Raw genomic sequence first — 19,858 nt, 5'->3', positions numbered from 1 at the left:
GTACCTGCAGAAGAGTGAAACAGCACACCAAACCGAACCACCTCCCTGAGGACTTAGGGGGTGGCGGATGGTTCATGTCACTGGCCCAAATAGCAATGCTGGAGCTGTTTCTCAGAGAGAAGCTCACGTTTTTAGGTCAGATTCAAACTACACATTTTCTACCTGGGGGTGACCGCACTTAGCTTTCCTGTGCACGTCATACCACCCAGTCCAAAGCACGCACAGTGCATTTTCAAGGCTCTCAAAGGTGTCGCCTTGTTGCAATAAGGTGTTTTATTTGCCTAGGTAATAGGGCCCTCTGAAGTGCCTCCACACACCTGCACCAACTGGCTAAGACCACAAGATTTCCTCGCATTAAACAAAGCAACAATAAATAAGCTTCAGTGAGATTTCAGGGGATCTCTGCATACAATGGACCATTTATATGACACAAACATGGGCAGAAAAACACTTTGGAGCTACAGTACTGTTCCTGAGCAGACTGCACAATATTTTATGAATTGCCATTTATTGGTTTGTTTTTACATGGTACAACATAGCAAAAAGGACTGATGGGGTAAGAAACTGTGGTAATTTTGGGTTAGCCTGCCTGCATTTGCCTAATCTCCGGTATGATGGAACCTGCTACTGAATTAATTTTATAAAATTGGCAATTAAATACTTTTCCACCCTTTTTGAGAGCTGCATTTTCCTGAGAGTGCATGCAAGATGGCATTATCAAACTGTATAACAGCACACTTCATTTCAAACAGTAATGCAGCAGCAATGACAGAACGGCCTGCAACGTTGAACAATTTGTCTTGCTTTACACCCACAATATCCAAGGACAGTTAAAACTCAGTACTGTTTCCCCCACCCTCCTCTTTCCACATGAGTAGATGCTATGAGTTTGTGGTTACTGCATCTTAAGAGGCAGTTTCTTCTAGGCTCTTGAGGGATAGAAATGAGTGTAAGCAACCAACATGCATCACTTACAGACAATACGATTGTGGATGCAAGTGCATGCAGAATGGTTTTATTTGTCACAGCAATTGTCAGCTGATAATTTAAAAAGCCAGTAAAATTAACACAACACAATGGAAAGCATAGATGAGAATCAAATTGTTCTATACTTCTTAGAGTCTTTAATTTGTTCATTTCTTTATAACACCATTGTATTTAAGGAAAAAAAAACAACGAAGCAACCAAAAAAAAACTCATTCCAACTAGAATACATTAGACTGCTCTTTATGTAAAGCTGGCATGGTACCTGGCCCTGAGCATTTGAAACATCACAGCCATGTGCAGGAAGCAATACAGTTAATGGTTATACCTTCAAGTATTTGGTTGCTTAGCTACAGACATTTACATTTGTGTTGCTGGGGGCCTACTGCTCAGCTAGAATCAAGCTGATTTTTAAATATGAAATCAATGTGTTCACTAATTATTTCTGAGGCCATTCTTGCACAGTCTAGACTGATACAAAAATATGCAAAGAAAATCCTGAAGGGATGGGGAAGAAAACAAGAATTCAATTTGTATAGACATGCCTTCTCTATCCCCCATTTTTTGCGTGGACAAGATTAAAGGGATTTTCCAAAAAATCACACCTACCAATTATACTGATGTAAATTCAGAAATATTTATTTCAAGCAGTGACAACGAGAATCTAGGTTGATTTTAAATCCTCTGAATTTCTACCAGTGTATGAGATCATGCAGCCATTAGTTTTTTCACATTTATTTTCTTGTCATGACTGCACTGTAATATAGTGCTGCTGTAAGTATTACTTCAAGATATCTCAGAATAAATGGTCAGAGCTACAACATGAGTATACAAAGCATCTAGTACCTTAATTCTGAAAGACCAGAACATTTTATTCATATCTAAACAAATGGCCTCTGAAAGACCAGAACATTTTATTCGTATTTAAACAAATGGCCAGATTTAGAGATATTTTCTTGATTTGTTGGCAGTGGTTGTACACTAAATCAGAGAACACCTACTGTTCGAGGACTGCAGATTTCTTAAGTACAAAGAGAATACAGCACAAAGAGAATCACCACTCCACAGCTGACAGGATGGCTATTTGACAGGTGTCACTTGCCAGGTTAGTATTAATGGACAGATTGATGAAATTCAAACATCATAAAAATGAGAGGGAAAAGCACAAATACAAGTTAGGTAAGTTACAGTATGCGTGTTTTCTAATTAATCCATCTACAAGGCATTTCACTTAGACATAGCAGGTAAATAGAAGCAGGATATGAGCAAAATCGGAGACTAAAGTAGGGCTGTGATTATTCCCATGATGCAATAAAGCTACTGAAAAAGTTTTTACATAACAATTACAGCCTATTTACCTTCCACAGGTGTTTACCATTATATGGTTTACAACTGTAGCTGTACCATGCTGTAGTAGCATGTTACATGTGTCTTATCTCCATATCTGCATATGTGTACCTCCAATATTCAAGTCTTACTGGCTAAGACCCCAAATCAAGCATAAGACAAAACTAAATTTTAGTCACAGAACATTTTAAAATCCTACTAAAATACACATAAAAAAATACTGTGCTACAAAAGCATTTTATTAAGACAATTATCAATGGTGTAATCAAACAGTAAAGTTGCACAGAAAGGCTGAGTGCTACACACACATGTATGCAACCACACCAACTCCTTTCAAACTATTGCAGAGCCAGAGCTGCATATATGCAAGGAAAATTTCACTTTTTCACTATGAAAGCTCTTGCTTGATTCTACCATTGTAATACCTTACCCTTCTCTGCCAATCTCTCCAACTTTAAGTGCTTCACCGAGTGGCTCTTTACCAAGTTTGGTCAAGTTCATCTTAGTCTCTAGGGTCATTAGAAAAGATCCATTGTAGGACATTTCCAAATCAATCCAAAGTCCTAAAATTAAAAACAACAACAACAAAGTCATTTTAAGAACAGTCATAATCATTTTATTTTAATGTCAAGCCAAAACTTGTTTAAAAAAGTCTATACAACACACTTTTTCCAAGGAGAAAAACTAATTTTTCGTCAACCAATTATGTCATTAATTCACAAATAATTAAAAGCTTATGAAAGCAAGTTTTCCCTTCACATTAAGCTTATGGAACAAAGTTGAATGTTCAGATATAAATCAAAGCCATGCTGAAAGATAGATCAGTGAGTACAGCTAATGAGCCAAAAAAAAAAAAAAAAAGAGTGTGATTTATGCACACCTAAACTGCTTAAGAGATCTGAATCAAGATAAAGAAAATAACAGAATACAATCAGGGATTCACTTCAAAACTATTTACAGTACTACTCCAAGCCAAACAGTAATGGGGACACTCCTCTATATTACTTACACTGTCCAAATGAAGAAAAAACTTGAAATCCCAGAGCAATATTGCTTGTCATACATCACAACTGGCAGTCTCTTGCTTTCGACAATGGTGTATCAAAGAAGTATGAAAAGGTTTGCTCAGTAGTTCAGCTATAGGCATTCTTCTTATGACTCACAGCAAACAGGGTCATTACTTAGAACAATTTTAGACGTGTAGTATTAAGTTAAATCCTATTGTCTGGGCAGACTATTTGCTTATCGCAATCACAAAAAAGAATTGTCTTGGGAATAATTGCAAGATTAGGTCCTGCCTCTTAAGTGACACCCTGCAGTCCCATCAATTAAAAAAAAAAGCTGTAGGGTATTTGTGATCCAGAGATTAGAAATCAGATGCCACTAAGCATAGATTATGCATCTTCCTTTTCCAGACATTGCAGCTGCACACAATATGCCCTCCCTAACAGTATCTGGCAGATCAACTACTAATGCATTCTACTTTTAATTTACTTACTTGGAAACAATTAATGGTAACTACTCTTTGGGTTTGATTGATCTAGAAAAGACACAGTTTTTCAGTTAAAGAACAACTGTTTTCTTTTCTGCAAAAATATATCAGAAGAATGGCATTGTCCTAAATCCCACCCATTTATATTAACAGAAATTCTCAAAGACCAGGTCATTGGTACACTATGAGATTACATGCTGGAAGCAGTACTGAAGGCAAGCTGCTTCTTTACTAACCCAAATTATTCTTTTCCATCATACAGGTTTTCTAATGCCGTTCTAAAACAAAACAGAAGAACTCAAACACAAGCTTATATAGATTATATAGATTTTTCCTCTTTACAGTAATGAAGTAGCAGTAAGATCACCAGAAACAAGAAAACAGCTAAACAGACCTTTTGGATAACCAATGAGTCAGCATGCTTCAAATGTCAATGTTGTTTTAACAGTAGATCAAATTAAGCTAAGGATGCCATTACTGAGAGGGAAAATTCCTGGCCAGAAAACATTCATACGCATTTTCCAGAGGGAAAAAGGGAGGTAGGGGAGCATGAGGGGGTAAAGAATTGGGCAGATGGTACAATTTATTCAGGCTATCTGGTTCCCTAGCCTTGACAGAAGTACAGTAAATACTGTAGCATATGCTGTCACCCAAATAGGACTGTATTAACAAGATTTTTTTTTTCCTAACATTAGCTGTTAACAAATTTATAGTTACTTAGAGGAGCCATATAATAAAACAATATTTTCTTCATAATCAAGCACTGGTAAAAAAAAGTATGGATTAAACAAAGAACATCACAACTAGTAACTGCATTTTAAAGCCTCACAAAAGGTTACCTCAAATGACTGATTGTTTCAAACACTTTAAAAAAAATTCTTAAAAGTGTTCATTCTGGATACTGGCCTGAAATTTTAGAATTTTTTTTCTTCTGCGTGGTTTATTCGTAGGTCAACAAATACATTTATCCTTATGAAAACAAGCATTTTCAACTATCATCCCCTTATTTATTTATTTATGTCATTTTAAGTACAATAGCAAAACAAGTTATTTCAGTAATTATTCACTGCAAGCTCTTAAAAACTCAGATACTAAGAGTTCACATGTCATTCGACAATATGAAAGAAGTTACAAGGACTACAAAAATCTACCATAAATGTTTGCTTGTCACAATTTAACTGAACAAGAAACTGAAGGAGTTAGTTGCTCTCGCTGCTGTTGTGGGCAATTAATTGAAGCCAAGTATTCAGCAATCTCCTAAATCCTATCTCATGACTTAGAACTACAGTCCTTGGTTACAACTAAAGTTATGAGAACAGAGAAAGTAATTTTTTAAAATGTTTAAATCTAGGCAAAGAGAAACACTCTGACAAGAACCTCAAAGCGTAAGTTTATTTAAAAAGAAACCACAAAACCACTTGGCAAGCATCATATAGTTCATGATTTTACAAAGTTTTCACTTTGTTTTCTGTAACTCAAAATAAAATTTCTACCAATGGTGAATCCACTTTGCTACTGCGAACACCAGAGGATGTCATAAATACCGTGGAGAACCCGCTGTCCCATGCAGCAAGCATGCAACAAGAAGCAGCAATATGATTTAGTTCCCCAAATACTGAGTGCACATGAGCTTATTCCATCTATTCAATTTTTATTTCTTTTAAAAGACAGGTTTTGTTCCTCATGACAACAAAACAATTTGCTCTTTTCAAGCATGCTTTGTTTAAAAAGCTCAGTGGAAAACATACTTTCAAGAAGTTGAGAGCAAAGTACCCAGTGTTTTATAGATAAGGCTTTTCCCCAAAGAGCTGCAAGTCTCAAGTGAGATAAGGGCAAACAATAGCATTTGGATACAACAGGCAGCATTAGTTAACATGTTACGTATGTCCAAGAGAATTTTAATAATTCCCCAAAGTATGTTCTGTTCATACTTTTATGAGGGAAAGGTTAAAGCTTACTAACCTTCTCATGCTTTTAGTCAGTGATTTGAGTGGCACAACATTTTTAATATTAGTGATAAAGTTTATTTATTTCCTCCTGAATTTCATGCATCTGGTATTCATACAAAGGTCTGATGATAACTGTTTATCTGAGTTAGAGAAGAGCACTGTAGTAAGAGTGGCAGACAAATGAGTCTTACATCAAAACTACAGTTAAACAAGACTTAAAAAGACCATGTCCAAACTATATAATACAAGCAAAGATGAAGCCTAAATTGCTTCTAAGCAGAAACTTGCTCGTTATCTAATACTGTGCACAGCTGAATTCAATCACAAATTCACCATCCTGGGGAACCACTGTTGCTTGACCTTTAAGAACAGTGAGTGGAACTAAGATCTTTAAGAGACAAACCACCTCAGTGAAGAGAAATCCCCCTCAAACCCCTGAGTTCGGCACTGCATTCTCCTCCAACCAGCGCTGTAAGAAAGGACATGGTACTATATACCTGTTGTGTGTTCAATACCCTCATGCTCTGGGAAGATACTACATAAAGAAACACGACAGTCTGTTCCTCACTTAGAAACACTGTGCATAGGAGAGCTAGTGAAGATTGATCCTGTTATGATTTTCAGCTAGTTATCTGTTCAAACTTTGCTCTGTCCATATTTGTTGTTATTGCTCTAAATATGCTCCTGAGACTTGCTGAAGTTAGGCTCATTGCTGGCCTGTAATTTAGAGCCTCTCCAGAGGCTCTTGACACTCTTAACAAGTATTGTAAATTCATTAAATTCCTACCATCTCACTACCAGTTTATTGGTTTCAGCACCATCTAGAAATGGTTTTGATATCTTCATCTAAGAGTTGAAAGAGCAGTGTAAAACAAAAATAAGTTGTTTGCCATGCAATTCGTAGCTGCACCACAACAGGTCCTCCAAGGAAATATTTCCCTTTAGTCCAATTAGAAACTTCCCATTAAATAATTCTCTTTCACTTCTCCAGCCCAGTGTAACAATATGGTAAGTAAAGGAGAGAATGGAGTGAGAGGAGACAAGTTAAGAAACCCTTAATAAACTCAGAAACAATTTTAAATTAAAAACTGCTCTGATCACATGTCTTAGAAGAAAAATGGCATCTACCTCTCCTCAGCATGTAGAACATTTCTGAAGCTAAAAAACATTAACCCAAGTTTGCCTTTTTGTGAAACTACTTAAGTGACAAGAATATCCTCACATATACTCCTGCAACCATATGCAAGCCAGAAAGAACAGAAAAGAAAAAAAAAACCGCTTCTGATTCATAAAGCAGCAGTATGAAAGTCATTCAGCTTAAAAAAAAAAAATTTAAATCCATGTTTAATATTAAGGACATAAAATGATGCTGTATTTTGAAGCTTCTTTTCAAAGCAACACTATATTCTTGTTTTAAGAGTTCTTACAATTGTATTTTCTGAATCGCTGTATTCAGAACAGGGCAACTTCTCCTGAAGAGAGCCAAATCTGTTTTCTGCTATGGTACAGGACCAGATCTGTCCTGAGATGTACACTGCTCTCTGTAGTCCATGACAGAGTATCAGATACAGGTCTGCATCTCTGTTGCATGCAAATTTTAGTTTAGTTCAGTAATTATTTCCAATGGAAAGCCATGATCATATTTCCATACCTATAGAACTATGTTTATACCAAGCCGGATGCTACTACTATTGGAGATAAGAGACCACTCAGTATCTCCTCAGAATAAGCTCTTATTAAGTGTACCTTCCTCTGATTAAAACACCCACAAGATAAACAGATCAAAATTCTGTTCTCCACAGGTATAAAGGAATGAACCCAGCAAAACCAGAAGCAGCAGCATGTGTTTTACCTCTGTGATCAACAGAAGGTTTGAAGGCTTGAAGGATCTTCGGCACTGCTATCCCCATGTCAAGCTCAGTTAGAGTTAGCTCATTCATGAAGTATGGTAGCTAAAAAACCAGAACATAAAAATCAAATCCATGTTATGGAACTAAACATCACTTCCTGAGAGAAGAAAGGTCATTAAACTTAAGGAATGGATTGACCTGAAAAGCCACCAGTGAAAGAATACAAATACAATTACACAAATTTCTCCCAATTCTAAGATTTTGCAGTTATCAATTTCAAAATAATATTTTAGGGAGAGATTCAGCATCTGAACTTGGAATGTTTTTAAAACTATGCTGAAGTTCAGATGCTGACCTTAATTCTCCAGCATGCTTTTTAGTCAAAGCATGTAAAAAGCTCCAGGATGAAGTGTAAATCCTATTTTACTGTGAATAAAAATCAAAGACTTCTTTGGATTTTAAATTCAGTCACATATTTTATAGTTGCAGTTATATCAACGTCTCAGCTATTTTTATCTTTGGCAAATTCTTTCATAGCACAATAGCTTTTAAATCTGTATCATCATTTTAGCATAACAGAGGCACAGAATCACAATGATTTGGGTATCTATTTACTTTAAGTATTTCTTATTGATAGAAATTCCATCTCCTGTGAACAGACAGTGCTTTAATCTATCAAAAACACATCCAGCCCCCATTCCCAGTCTTTCCACTTAAACTGTTTCCAGTGTGATGCTTGGGTACCCTCCTGTCACAATTGTGGAAACAGCCAGGGCAGAATTAGGTTACTGCTTATTTCCCAAAGCACAAGCAACACTATCTCACAGCTGGTGCTGGCAGCTAAATTTCAGAGCTTTTGTCAGGAAAACTACATCTTCCTTTGCCTTTAGGAACAGGCAAACTCCTCCCCAAACATCAGGAGCTAAACAGGCCTGTGATTAACTGCTGCTGTTCAGAAGAGTTACAGAATGCAAAGGGAAGACCCAGAAGTCATTCAAAAGCGCCACTCCTCCCTTCATCCTTTGAGCTTATGCAGTTGATGCACAATTATATCCTATCACCCCACAGGCAGCTCTTTCCCTGACTATTACTCCCACTGACCTCTGAAGTTAATAGGAACACATTAGAATTGCGGTTCCCTGATCTCCTCGACCTTAAAGGCAATCTACTGTTTCCCAAAGCAGATTTCATGATTTATAATCAGTTCTATTTATCCCTAAAGTAAATACAATAATACTTCTACTTTTTACATTAAAAACTTCACAAATAGTTAATCCAGCTGTAGTTAATTTGAAACTGAAGCAGCAAAGTTAACATGTTGAGATCCTACGGTGAAACAGATAGCAAAGCTGAATTGGAATTCTGTATCACATTTATTTGTCTTTTACATGTAGGTGCGAAATAAGCGTTTCTTCTACTGTTTTAAAACTCAAAGACTATGTGTTTGTTTTCCTCCATAAGGAATGTGTCATGCAAGTTTCCAGATTAGTTACCTTTATTTTGCTAAGTTTCATCTGGATCTTCTTTGACACTAGATCAGACCAATACTTTTCTCCTAAAAAATCCCAAAATATTCTTCCAAGCAAAGCATTCACCCAGGCCTCCCGTTGTTCTTCTTCTTCAGCTTCCACATGGGCATCTGGTAACTGAAAACACCCAGCAGATTAGTCAGCTCTCTAAATTCTGCAAAGGTCAGAAAAGGCCTCATTTACACTGGAAAGTTCAGTGTCATAGCCCAGGTTAGCTAAGAACACTAAATGCTCAGCACAGATAGCAGCTTTACAACCACATCAGCTGGCCTGACACGAGCTTGCTTGTCATCATCCTGACGTGCAACAGAGTAAATGAGACCACATAGATATAGATTGACCTCTGGCAATGAAATGATAAAGTTGTATGTAATTTAACCTCTGGCAGAAAAAGCAGACAGGCCCAAAATGGGCAGCCTTATAAATGAGTCTGTAGCAGATACACTCTCTCTTCCTAACAGGATCTAGAAAAACCACTACTCTACTCTTCCTCTGTTTTATAAAAAAATTGGAAAGCAAGACCCAATCTTACATCCTTAAATCCAGTTCAGAAACATCACAAATAGATGATAAACAAACACAGTACTGGGAAACTCAGTCTCTCTTCCAATGTCTGTATATAGGCTTCAGGAACTATAGTATTCCTTCTGCTGCATTAAAGGTTTTATTTACAGTCCAAGAGGATTATGTTTTAGTTTACTTGAGAACCATCTCAAAACACTGGGAGATATTACATGTTTGGCTGTTGCATCACTGACTACAGAAACAAAAGCAAAGGCAGCTGGAATACTTTTGGGTGTGTACATGCTACCATGCGTTTCATTAAAACCAGGAGTTTTCCATGAAGGAAAGACAACATATTCAGTGTCTCTCAACTGCTTGCAATGAAAGGAGAATTCACCACCTTTCATTTATTATTACAGGCAGAAATCCTGAAGCCAGCAGAAAAGCAGTGCTTTCTAAGAGCAGTCAGGTAGATGCTACAGTTCTGAACATCATTTCTTGGCAAGGACTGCTCCCAATAGCTACAGCCTCACGCAAGCAGAATTGCTGGGTTAGTAGCTTCTGCTGTGACGCAAGTTTCCTGCCAGCAGCGTTCATCTATTTATAGAATGATTTCTGACACGTGCCAGATTCAGCAGTGAATTCATCACTGCTTCAGGGGTTGTTGGGAGCTAGAATATCTTTTTTTCCTGGGGGAACACAAGATGTGTTTATTTGTATGCTATACCATAGCCTCCTACTGCTTTCTGGACATTGTATGAAAGTCTGGCAACAAAGATGCATGACATGAATTATGTCTTTTAAATGAATGGTGATCACGCTTAACATCAAGGATCCATTTATTAAGAGTGTCGTACTTAATATGAAGGTTCTTGTTTATTAAGAGTGATTCAAATGCAGTCCAAAAGGCCAAAGGATTAGACAGAGCTATAGACATTGTTCACTATTATGCTGCTGTGTACTACGCAATACTAACACATCAGCCATTTTGTGTTGCTTTAAAAGATATTTAAAAATAGAAACCATACAATCCATCCATCCATGCCTCACATCTTTTTGAGCAAGACTGTCCAAATCAAGCTGCAGTCTATATGAGACCCAATTCCATTTCTGCCCCTCAATCAACCCAAGCAGCAGGTATACTGCAGTAAAAACTGTCCCACTGTTGTCAAAGCCACAGCCAGAGGGCTATCAGATACATACTAAAGGCAAATTCCTAACCCTATTCATGGCAACAGGGCCAAAACATCATTCTTGAGGAGAACAACTGAAGAGGTTAAGCACTTTCTGAAAGATTCAACAGAAAAACAGTTCCCAGGTCCAAGACAAAAAGCACTGCTTCATGTGGTTCAGAGTGCATGAGTGAAGTGAAATGTAGGGCTGAAAACAGAATTTATAGTGTAGTATCTGCACTGAAAAACTTCTATGAACAGTGTCCAACTAATACTTGTGTTATATGACAGTTCTGTCCCAATCAGGTGCTCAGATGCACTCAGGAATCATAGAAGGCCTTTAGCTCCCTACAAAGAGCAGAAAATAAAGATCAATTTTACTACCAAGTACTAAAAATTCCACTTAAATTGTTTCAACAAGCCAGGACCTCAAAAGTATGCTTTTACTCAATCTACTTTAGAATATACACAGAAAAAGTAACTTTTTACTGCTATTGGGAAATGAGGTTTGTGGAGGGTTTGGGGTGGGTTTTTTTTCCTTGTTTGATTTAATCTTAAGCATAAGTTCTTTTGGGACAAATGTTTTTTGGGACACACCTGTGCATTCCTAATGAAGAAAATGTACAGCCATATTGCCTTCAGCTGTACAATCTTTTAGGTACAAGACATTGCAAAAGCCAGAAAAAACACAGACGTTCTTGTGAAATAAGAAATCAAACTAAATCAATGAAAAACTTTTATGTTACATTAAGAAGAAACTGTGGACAACAGGGAACTGGCAAGCCTGAAAACCCACAGTGACTTCATAAAAAGTTTAGGGCCAACCTGTAGTTAAAGTAATTAATTTTTCTTTCTACACAACTAATTTTTAAAGTAGTAGTTAACAAGATAAAATGTATCACCACCTCCGATACATCTTTTGAGGGAAAAGTATTACCTTTTTCACAGCTGTAGGGCTGCTATCTGCACTGAGGACTGGACTACCCGAAGGGCTTTTCTTTTCATGTGGAACACACTTTGCCATATAAATATTGTAGTCCAGAAGCATTTTCTGCCGCACATTGCCAGCCAGATCCTTGTGCTTCGGCTGGGATGCAATTTCTTCTGCACTTCCCTTGCTGCTGCTTCGGCTGTGTGTGAGAACTCCAGATTGACTATCAGCTCTACTGTGTGTTGGCAAGATCCCTAAATCAAAAGGAATAATATCTGTTTAACAGAACACTAATCAAACACTTAAAGGAACAACATTAGCTTGCAGATTTAATTTATTCTGAAAAAAGACTGTTCAGAGCAGTGCCTTCTCCTTTTGAAAGGTAAAAGTAAATTCCACCACTGTGTGCTTAGGTAGTCCTAAACCCAAATTAGTCAATATTTAGTATGATTCAGCACTCAGCAGTATGTGTGACTGGAAAACTCAGCTGATCAATAGCATATTTAAATATGGACACTCACATATGTACAACATATGGCAGAATTCCCAACAGCCCTGCTGGGGAATGCCTAAAATAAAAGTCAGGTGATTAAAATGTACCTATAGCTTTTTTTTTTTTAAATTATAGACTGTTATAATTAAAAGGACTGTCAAAAGCATGTAACTATTAGAATTTTAATTAGCCATTAATTTTGCATTTGCATTTTAAGAAGTTATGTGCCAGAAATAATGATGTTAACCAATTTTTAAAAAGCTTCTCAGAGAATAAAGACAGAAAAGCATGAGTCATTCAGATTTTAAATTATATCAGAGGATGGTTTAAATTAATATTTCAAACATTTGTTCAATACTGTAGACTAACATGTTCGTTGGTTCAGATATATATATTAGCACAGGACTTTTTATTTAAACAGAAAAATGTGTTTTCTTCTGACATTAACCCATGAGAAAGCTCTTTATTGTTTACAGGAAACTGGAGCAAAAGGAAGGATGGAGAATGAAGAATGGGTAATAAGAGGACTAGGTCTAATACTGCAAATGTGGACATCAGTTCTAACACGGCAGAGAAAAAAAAAATTGAACAATTCATCCTTACAAAAATTACAGGAGTTGTTACAGTCACTGAAAAATACGGCATTCACATAAAACAGTCTAAAAATAGCAAGAATAGTTGAGGGCATATAGCCAAGTATACAGCCAAGAGAGGAAAAGGCAGGGTGGGAAGGTGGGAATGAGAGGCCAAGATAAGGAGCAGAATGGTGTCTTTAGTGTTATTTGTCTGTAAAGATCACTATGGCTCCACAGTTGCTATAACTACCACTTTGAAAACATAACTTTGGTTTGTTTCTTTTAATAGACACTTTTACTAGAATACAAAATTTGAATACCTGGCTTGCTCCCACATAAACCAGACAGCTTCTTCGCTTCAGACTTCAGCTTGGATGCAAGAAGGAACCTTCTGAACCACTCCTCCTTCTCCCTACCTGTCCTTCCAAAGAGATAAAGCACTTGATCCTTTTGGCTAGTATACTTTGCTCCATCCTGAGGTTTCTTGGATTCTTCATTGTTCAAGTCCACTTTTTCAGCAGATAACTTTTCCTCTGCATTCTCTTTTTCAGTCTGGGCCTTAGCCATAAAGTCATCTTGTCTAGCGAGTTCAATGCAGATAGGGTACTTCTTATTCCAAATCCGTTTTCGTGCCAGACTCTTAGGAACTAGGGAAATCTGAATGATAGATGAAAGGGTTAAATTAACTTATTTTTCAATTGTATCTTCTGCGTTTCTATACTCACATAAAGAACATAGGAATGCAAAAGATACAGATCCTACATTGTATCTGCTGGGTTTAACTGATTCTTAACTTATAGCTGGTTGATGTAGTGATAGCATGGACTGGACGTCTCTGGTGAGCCATAGCTTTGGAATTAAAACAAAGACCACTTAAGTAGCTTAGACTTATACAATCACATGGATTAGAAACTCAGTTTTCATTTAGAAGATCTTATTCTCAGACATATGCAGAAAAAATAGAAAAAACAAGAACCTTATTTCTGTGACCACAGGGTAGATAAGAATCCAAACTGTTTTAAACTCAACTTTTCAGACCTGCCTCATGAAATTGAGTGCTTGAAGTTGGCAATAGTCACATCAAGCATGTAAGAAGCAAGCTATAGAATTGATGTGCAGATAATTATATTCTAAATTCAGCCTGTTCAGAGAGAATTGAGACAATGCAAGTGATGAGACGAGTGACAAGGTTTAAAATTCTTATCCAGGGGCTGAACTTAACCAGTGTTCTCCAAAACCTGTGGGTAAATACCTTGGAGAATAGCCATCATTTGCTTATTACAGTCAGGGCACTTGGCACTTTTGTAACCAACTGGGGCTGGGTTGCGGGGGGAAAGTACTGGAAATTTTTCTAAGATACAATGGGGAACAATTGTGAGTCAAGTGCTCTTGTAGCATGTGATAGCTTTGCTTGTCTTCATTATGGGAAAACAAATCTGCAACAGGCGGGAATCTAAGTTTTTGCTTTATCTTTTTCACCATCTTCCTTTAAAGGAAAGCAGAGCTGACACCAAGAACCTTTCCCATACTGACTTGGGGAAAGGAAGGGAGATTTTCCTCACTGTCCCTCTCTCCCTCTAACTTCCACAGAAAACTGAAGGATAGTTTCCTCCCACATCTGTACTGCCAAGGCCCTCTATTGATGCAGCAAAAAAATCTTTAAAAAAATCCATTCTTTTATTTTAATAATGAGGTATTGATGTATTACTTAATACAATGCCAATAGAATCAACCTCACGTGGCAACTCTTCATAGATTTGAGGGAGGCAAATAACATGTAGGAAAACTGTCCCAGCGTTATTCTTAACGCACTCTTCCAACTGCAAAAATCCCTATCCCCTTCCCTAGACAGTGGGTACCAACAGCAAGTCATGTCTGTTCCAGCCACCTGCCTTGGGATAGAGACAACCACCAAAGATAATGCATTTTGGTGTAAGCTTCAGAACAGTCACGCTGTAATCTAATGCATGGGCAATGATTCTCCAAACTCCCATGTGTTAACTTCCGCTCTGAACTGACAGAGGAAAATCATGCTTTTCCCTTACTGTGCAAATATGTAATTTTTTCTAAATCCTGCTCAATCTTCCTCCTCAGCACAATCTTTTGCAAGTTAGTCACCATAACAGTTTTGTTTACATAACGACAGAACATGAAACTAGATGAGTGGAAACATTTAAAAAAAAAAAGTTTCAAAGTATTCTTTGTTAAAATCAGATATAAGTATGGCACACTCACCTTGCTTTCTGTAAGTTCATAAATTTTCTGGCTGACATACGTGACTTCAGGCTTTGGCTCATTGTACACAGCCCTTCTAGAAATATTTTTATTGGGTTTTGAAAGTCGCAAGGTGCTTCCTTCGAGTCGCACATAAACAGAGTGAGTCAATGTAGCATGGTATGTTTCTGGATCATAATTATAAATTTCATTCATCCATCCCTAGCAAAGAAAACGCTTGTTAACAGACTTTTAAACTGCTAGAAAGCCAAGTACAGCTCATACATAAAACATTTAAATAATTATCCAAGCTTTTGCCAAAGTTATTTCACTTATGGCACAAATACAACAAAGCAGTAAATGCCCTAAATAAGATAGCACCAAACTGACAGCATGAGATGAGGACTGTATCCCAAGCACATAATTTGTTTTTTTCTGACTAAATTATTTTGTATATGTAGCTCTCTCACCTCATCTTCGTGAAACACTGTGAGATCTGCAGGCAGAGGCTTGCTGGGAAAAGCCACAAGGCAGTCAGTAAGGGCATGTTGCAGAGCAGCCTGTCTGCTTAGAGCAAGTATGGACATTTTAATCACCAACAGTGAAGGCAAGACAAACAGTCTGCTTATAGACAGCACTGACATTTTAATCACCAACAACTAAGCACTGAGTGGAAGACCACAATGGAGTTTGTTTTAATGCACCATCACCGTTTAAGATCATTTAACATGTTGTGTAACTTCCCAGTTACAACACAGGAGTCATACATGTGGATTAAATTTCATTTGTTTCTGTGCAGTGAAAGACACAGAAAACAAACGAACCAGCCCTGCTGTAACAAGCCTGTAAGTGCTGACTCTAACTATGGGGGTGATGTTACTCCTCTAACATCTGATTACAGAAAATGCGAGATGATAAATGGGGCAGAAGACAAGCCAGAATACTCATTCAAGGAGGACAAGTTTTCCTTCTCTTAACTTGCCACACAACATATTTTGATAATTACTTCTACCTGCACATCAAAACATACTCAACATTCATTAATGTCAATAGAAAGTAAAGGAGATGGACTTAAACAGCCATACGCTAGAGCATAAAGTAAAATGGCATCTTTACAAATACCTAGGTGAGTATAGTAGCGGGGAGAGCATCCACTGCTGGGAAGAAGGGAGAGCTGAAGGAGCATCCCTAGCATTCTTCAAAACAGAAAAGTTGTAATTACCTTATGCAAAACATGCCCAAAATTATTGCAACATTTTAACTTACTGAAGAAGTTTCCGCCCACACATAGAAATGTAAAATTTATTTTAATGCTCATTTACTTAAGTGCCATATAATTTCTCAAAGTAGACAGTACACACTTTCTTAGGTGCCATAGTAACAGGGATATCTATGTTTTGCTTACTCTAACATCTAGCTCCATTTTCACTATAAACCCTGAAAAACCTAGATAAATTAGCATTTCTTTTATGTTCAGGAAAGATTAAGTCATTCATCTAGGCTCAGCTCTAAAGCAGACTACCTCTTTTATTAACAGAAATACCTATACCAACACGTGCTCTTTGAAGAAGCTTTGTGTTTGGGTGGTTTTGCTTACACTGGGTTATATACAACTACCATATAGGAAATACAATGCACGAGGAAGAGTTTTTTATAAACCATCAAGGCTCTGCACAGCAGGGTTGATGTATGTTTGAGCACATCCCATTTCCTTCCTAGAAATTAAGCCAAGACATCTTTGAGCAGACAGCAATTAATTTTCAGGCAGGAACTCCAGCTGGACTTACTGAAGCACAAGGACATCACGTGAGTTGCCTAAAGCCACCGTGAGCCATTCACTCTGTGCAGAACTGGAATATCCCATATGGCCCACAGATCTCTGGAGAGACTCCCACCTGCCCCCTGGATCAGATCTCCAAGCTATTTCTAGCTCAGACACCGAAGTCTGGAGCCTGCAGCCGGGCAAATGTACAGACAAAAATTTGCTGCCTCCAAAGTTTACTGGTGCCTTCTGCAAGGCAGTCCAGCCAAAGATGACAGAAGCTGGCACAAAGAGAAAGGGATACTTGTAAAGTGGATCTGTATATGAAACTTGGCCACACAAACCCTTTCTATAACTGTAATAAGCTATACTTCTATTTTCAGTAGAAGGGTTGGGAACCTCCACGTACGTCTGGTACCCAAGAAGGAAGGTCAGAGTATATTTGAAGTTTCCTTAACATCCTGCTCGAGATGGAACGGGCTGGAGTTTTCTGGTGCCAGCACTTGAGCTGAGCAGAGGGCATGTAGCAATGAAAACAAGGCGTGATTTACACATAATTCTCATAACAAATACACATATGTAAGAAGTAAAAATCCATGAACATAGCTCCAAAGATGAAAAGGTGAGAGTTGAGACATGAATACCTTGGGACACACATCGGATGCACAAACTTTGCTATACCTTTCTCAGCAGCTATACGACTGTTATCCAACACTCTTAGAGTCATGTTTAATTTCATCCCTACAGCACATACCGAGATGCCACAGTCACATCTGTGATAAAAACATGCGAGGACCAGCCCAGGTTAAGTGACTTAACCAAGCCCAGTGAACAGGGGTCTGAATTCACCCATATGTCATCCACTAGACCAGCAACTTTCCTATCACGTTTCTTCTGTAACAGTGCCACTACCAGCCTTTCTGCCAGAAGATTTCCTTAATCTACACAACTAAACAGCAGAGGCAAGGCCCTTTTGAAGATTGCCACCTTCTTCCCAGCAGCAGCAAGACACACTGAATTTAAAGGGCAAAAATAAACAAAACAGAATCTCTGCTTCCTCAGTTTGTATATTCCCGCTTCTCTTTCAGCATTCAGGAGCCTTGGAAAGTCCCACCTGCTTTACTGATTCCCTACCATGCGCCCAGGCTTTCCACTTCAAACAAATGGATTAGCTCTATAATCTGCCAAACACACAATTCTCAAACCCTGTACTGCCGCCTCCCTCGCTCGCTCTATGTAACAAACCCAACTGAAGTGCAAACGCTGCTTCCCATAGCACAACCATCAGGATATAGCGACTGAAGAACCTGTCCAAGACTTTTAACGATGATTTTCGGCTGCCTAAGGTACTAAGCATTCAAGATCTAGAACAACAGATTTACCACCTAAAACAGCAGCCTACATAGCGATTTCTACACAGGGAAGAGATTGGCTGCTTCATGTATTTGAGGCATAGCCCAAAAACCAAAAGATACAGAAGTTCAAATTCAAATATGTGGGGTTTTATTTTCAGACAGCAACTAGCCAACAGTCAGGCTGAGAGAGATATCGCATTACTACAAACACTCCTTGTACCTAACTGTTTAGTTTCCTAATTTCTAAGGATGCACTGTTTCCTTTTTGTACTCAACTTTCAAGTTACTTTGTAACACAGAGAAACATTGCATGGCTGAGAGTGAAATGTTAGTACTTCACCAAATGATGATTCCTCACTCTATTAGTGAATCTGGAAGCGTGTGCCAGCTGCAGGAATTTTTTTCCCCCACATAACTAACTGTTAAAGGGGAAACAACACCATCTGCCTTCTCACTTCAGTGATTTTCATTTTTGTAAATTGTTTCATCTAGCATAAAAACCATTTTTGAGAAGATTATCCAAGAAACCCCCAAATTCATTCCAAAGTTCCTGCATTTTAAGGACAATTTTAGCAAAAATACCTCCACCCCTTTCTTTGCAAAAAGAAATCGGAACAAAAGATTCACAGCCTACAGAAACCGTTTTGCAATGCATCTGAACAGAGAAGTTGTGTTACCATAACGTGCTAGCAACAGACAAATTTTCCCAACTACAGAAACAACAATGGGTTTCCTTGTGTAGGAGAGGAGTGACTGTATGATGGGTCTTTTTTGTACTAGCGAAGTTGTTAAAATAAGAAATTTAGTAATTCAGGGAGGACAATGACCATAGTCATATGCTACTCTGCAGCTGCTTGCCATTTACACTGATCCTGTGATCTCCATTTACAAAGGTCAGCAGTGGCTCTGAATTCACAGCTGAAATTAGAAGAAAGTGCCTCACCATCAGACTGGCAACCTGAAGAAGTATCCAGTTAGAATATTGGGCAGCATGACTTTTATAGCAAAGGTCACAATTACTATTCAAAATCCCATACATGCACCAGCAGGATTTGGCCCGTTTGTTAGACGGCAGAGACTGAACTGGCTTTCAGAGTGCAGCACGTCACCTCTGTCACAGCAGTGCTATCAACTATACCGGCCCTACAGGGAACACACCTGTCTGTGGAACACAAGCATTTGCATAAAACAGCTTTAAAAGGCCCACCCTGATTCCACCTGGAACTGCAAAAGATCCTTACAAAGGACCCTGAGGGCTGGGGGCACAGAGCAGGTCTGCAAGTTAAATAAAGATCATTACTTCTATGATATTTTCAAATATGTAAGTAAAAGAATCAACGAGTCAACTTCATAATACAAGCCCAAGTCTGGATTAAAACTGTCCCCAGAGTTTCTTAGTGATATTAACAGATTGATTAATATCCATTATCATTAAATGATAAAATCAAATGCTCCAGCACTGAAATTCTTGAGAAAGACTGCTGATCACTCAATCACACTAATTGTATTAGTATCCCTCTCATTACCACTATTTTATAATAATTCAATAGTGTTTTGCTTGATAAATGAGGAAAAATGTAGTGCAGTTTTTTGAGCTTTTATTAACAGGGAATCTAAAGACACAAAAAAGGTCTAAAGTGGGCAGAAGTAACCACCACCTTAACTGGGAAACACATTTGTCTGCCAGAGGCCACTATCAAA

The 19,858-nt window shown here is 37.9% G+C and overlaps 1 protein-coding gene across 8 annotated transcripts in view; it reads right to left on the bottom strand.

The window, feature by feature from the left end:
- The window catches only part of TEX2 (testis expressed 2), a 54,433-nt gene that overhangs the window by 7,358 nt on the left and 27,217 nt on the right, over positions 1-19,858 (bottom strand). For 5 of the 8 annotated variants that reach the window (XM_010578634.1, XM_010578632.1, XM_010578636.1 and 2 more), the window contains exons 3-8: positions 15,062-15,262; positions 13,147-13,483; positions 11,765-12,012; positions 9,116-9,268; positions 7,625-7,724; positions 2,762-2,894 (exon numbers count right to left, since the gene is read on the bottom strand). In XM_010578634.1, coding sequence (XP_010576936.1) covers positions 2,762-2,894; positions 7,625-7,724; positions 9,116-9,268; positions 11,765-12,012; positions 13,147-13,483; positions 15,062-15,262 — 1,172 coding nt within the window. Of the gene's footprint in view, positions 1-2,761; positions 2,895-5,785; positions 5,931-7,624; positions 7,725-9,115; positions 9,269-11,764; positions 12,013-13,146; positions 13,484-15,061; positions 15,263-19,858 lie in introns of those variants that run through there. The other 3 variants (XR_775102.1, XR_775103.1, XM_010578635.1) reach the window with 3 other exon arrangements.

This window comes from Haliaeetus leucocephalus, unplaced genomic scaffold (genome assembly GCF_000737465.1).
Source record: "Haliaeetus leucocephalus isolate CR32 unplaced genomic scaffold, Haliaeetus_leucocephalus-4.0 Scaffold646, whole genome shotgun sequence".
Classification (NCBI taxonomy): Eukaryota; Metazoa; Chordata; class Aves; order Accipitriformes; family Accipitridae; genus Haliaeetus; species Haliaeetus leucocephalus.
The sequence above is the reverse complement of the archived record's forward strand: the minus strand, read 5'-3'. Positions and strand labels throughout refer to the sequence as shown.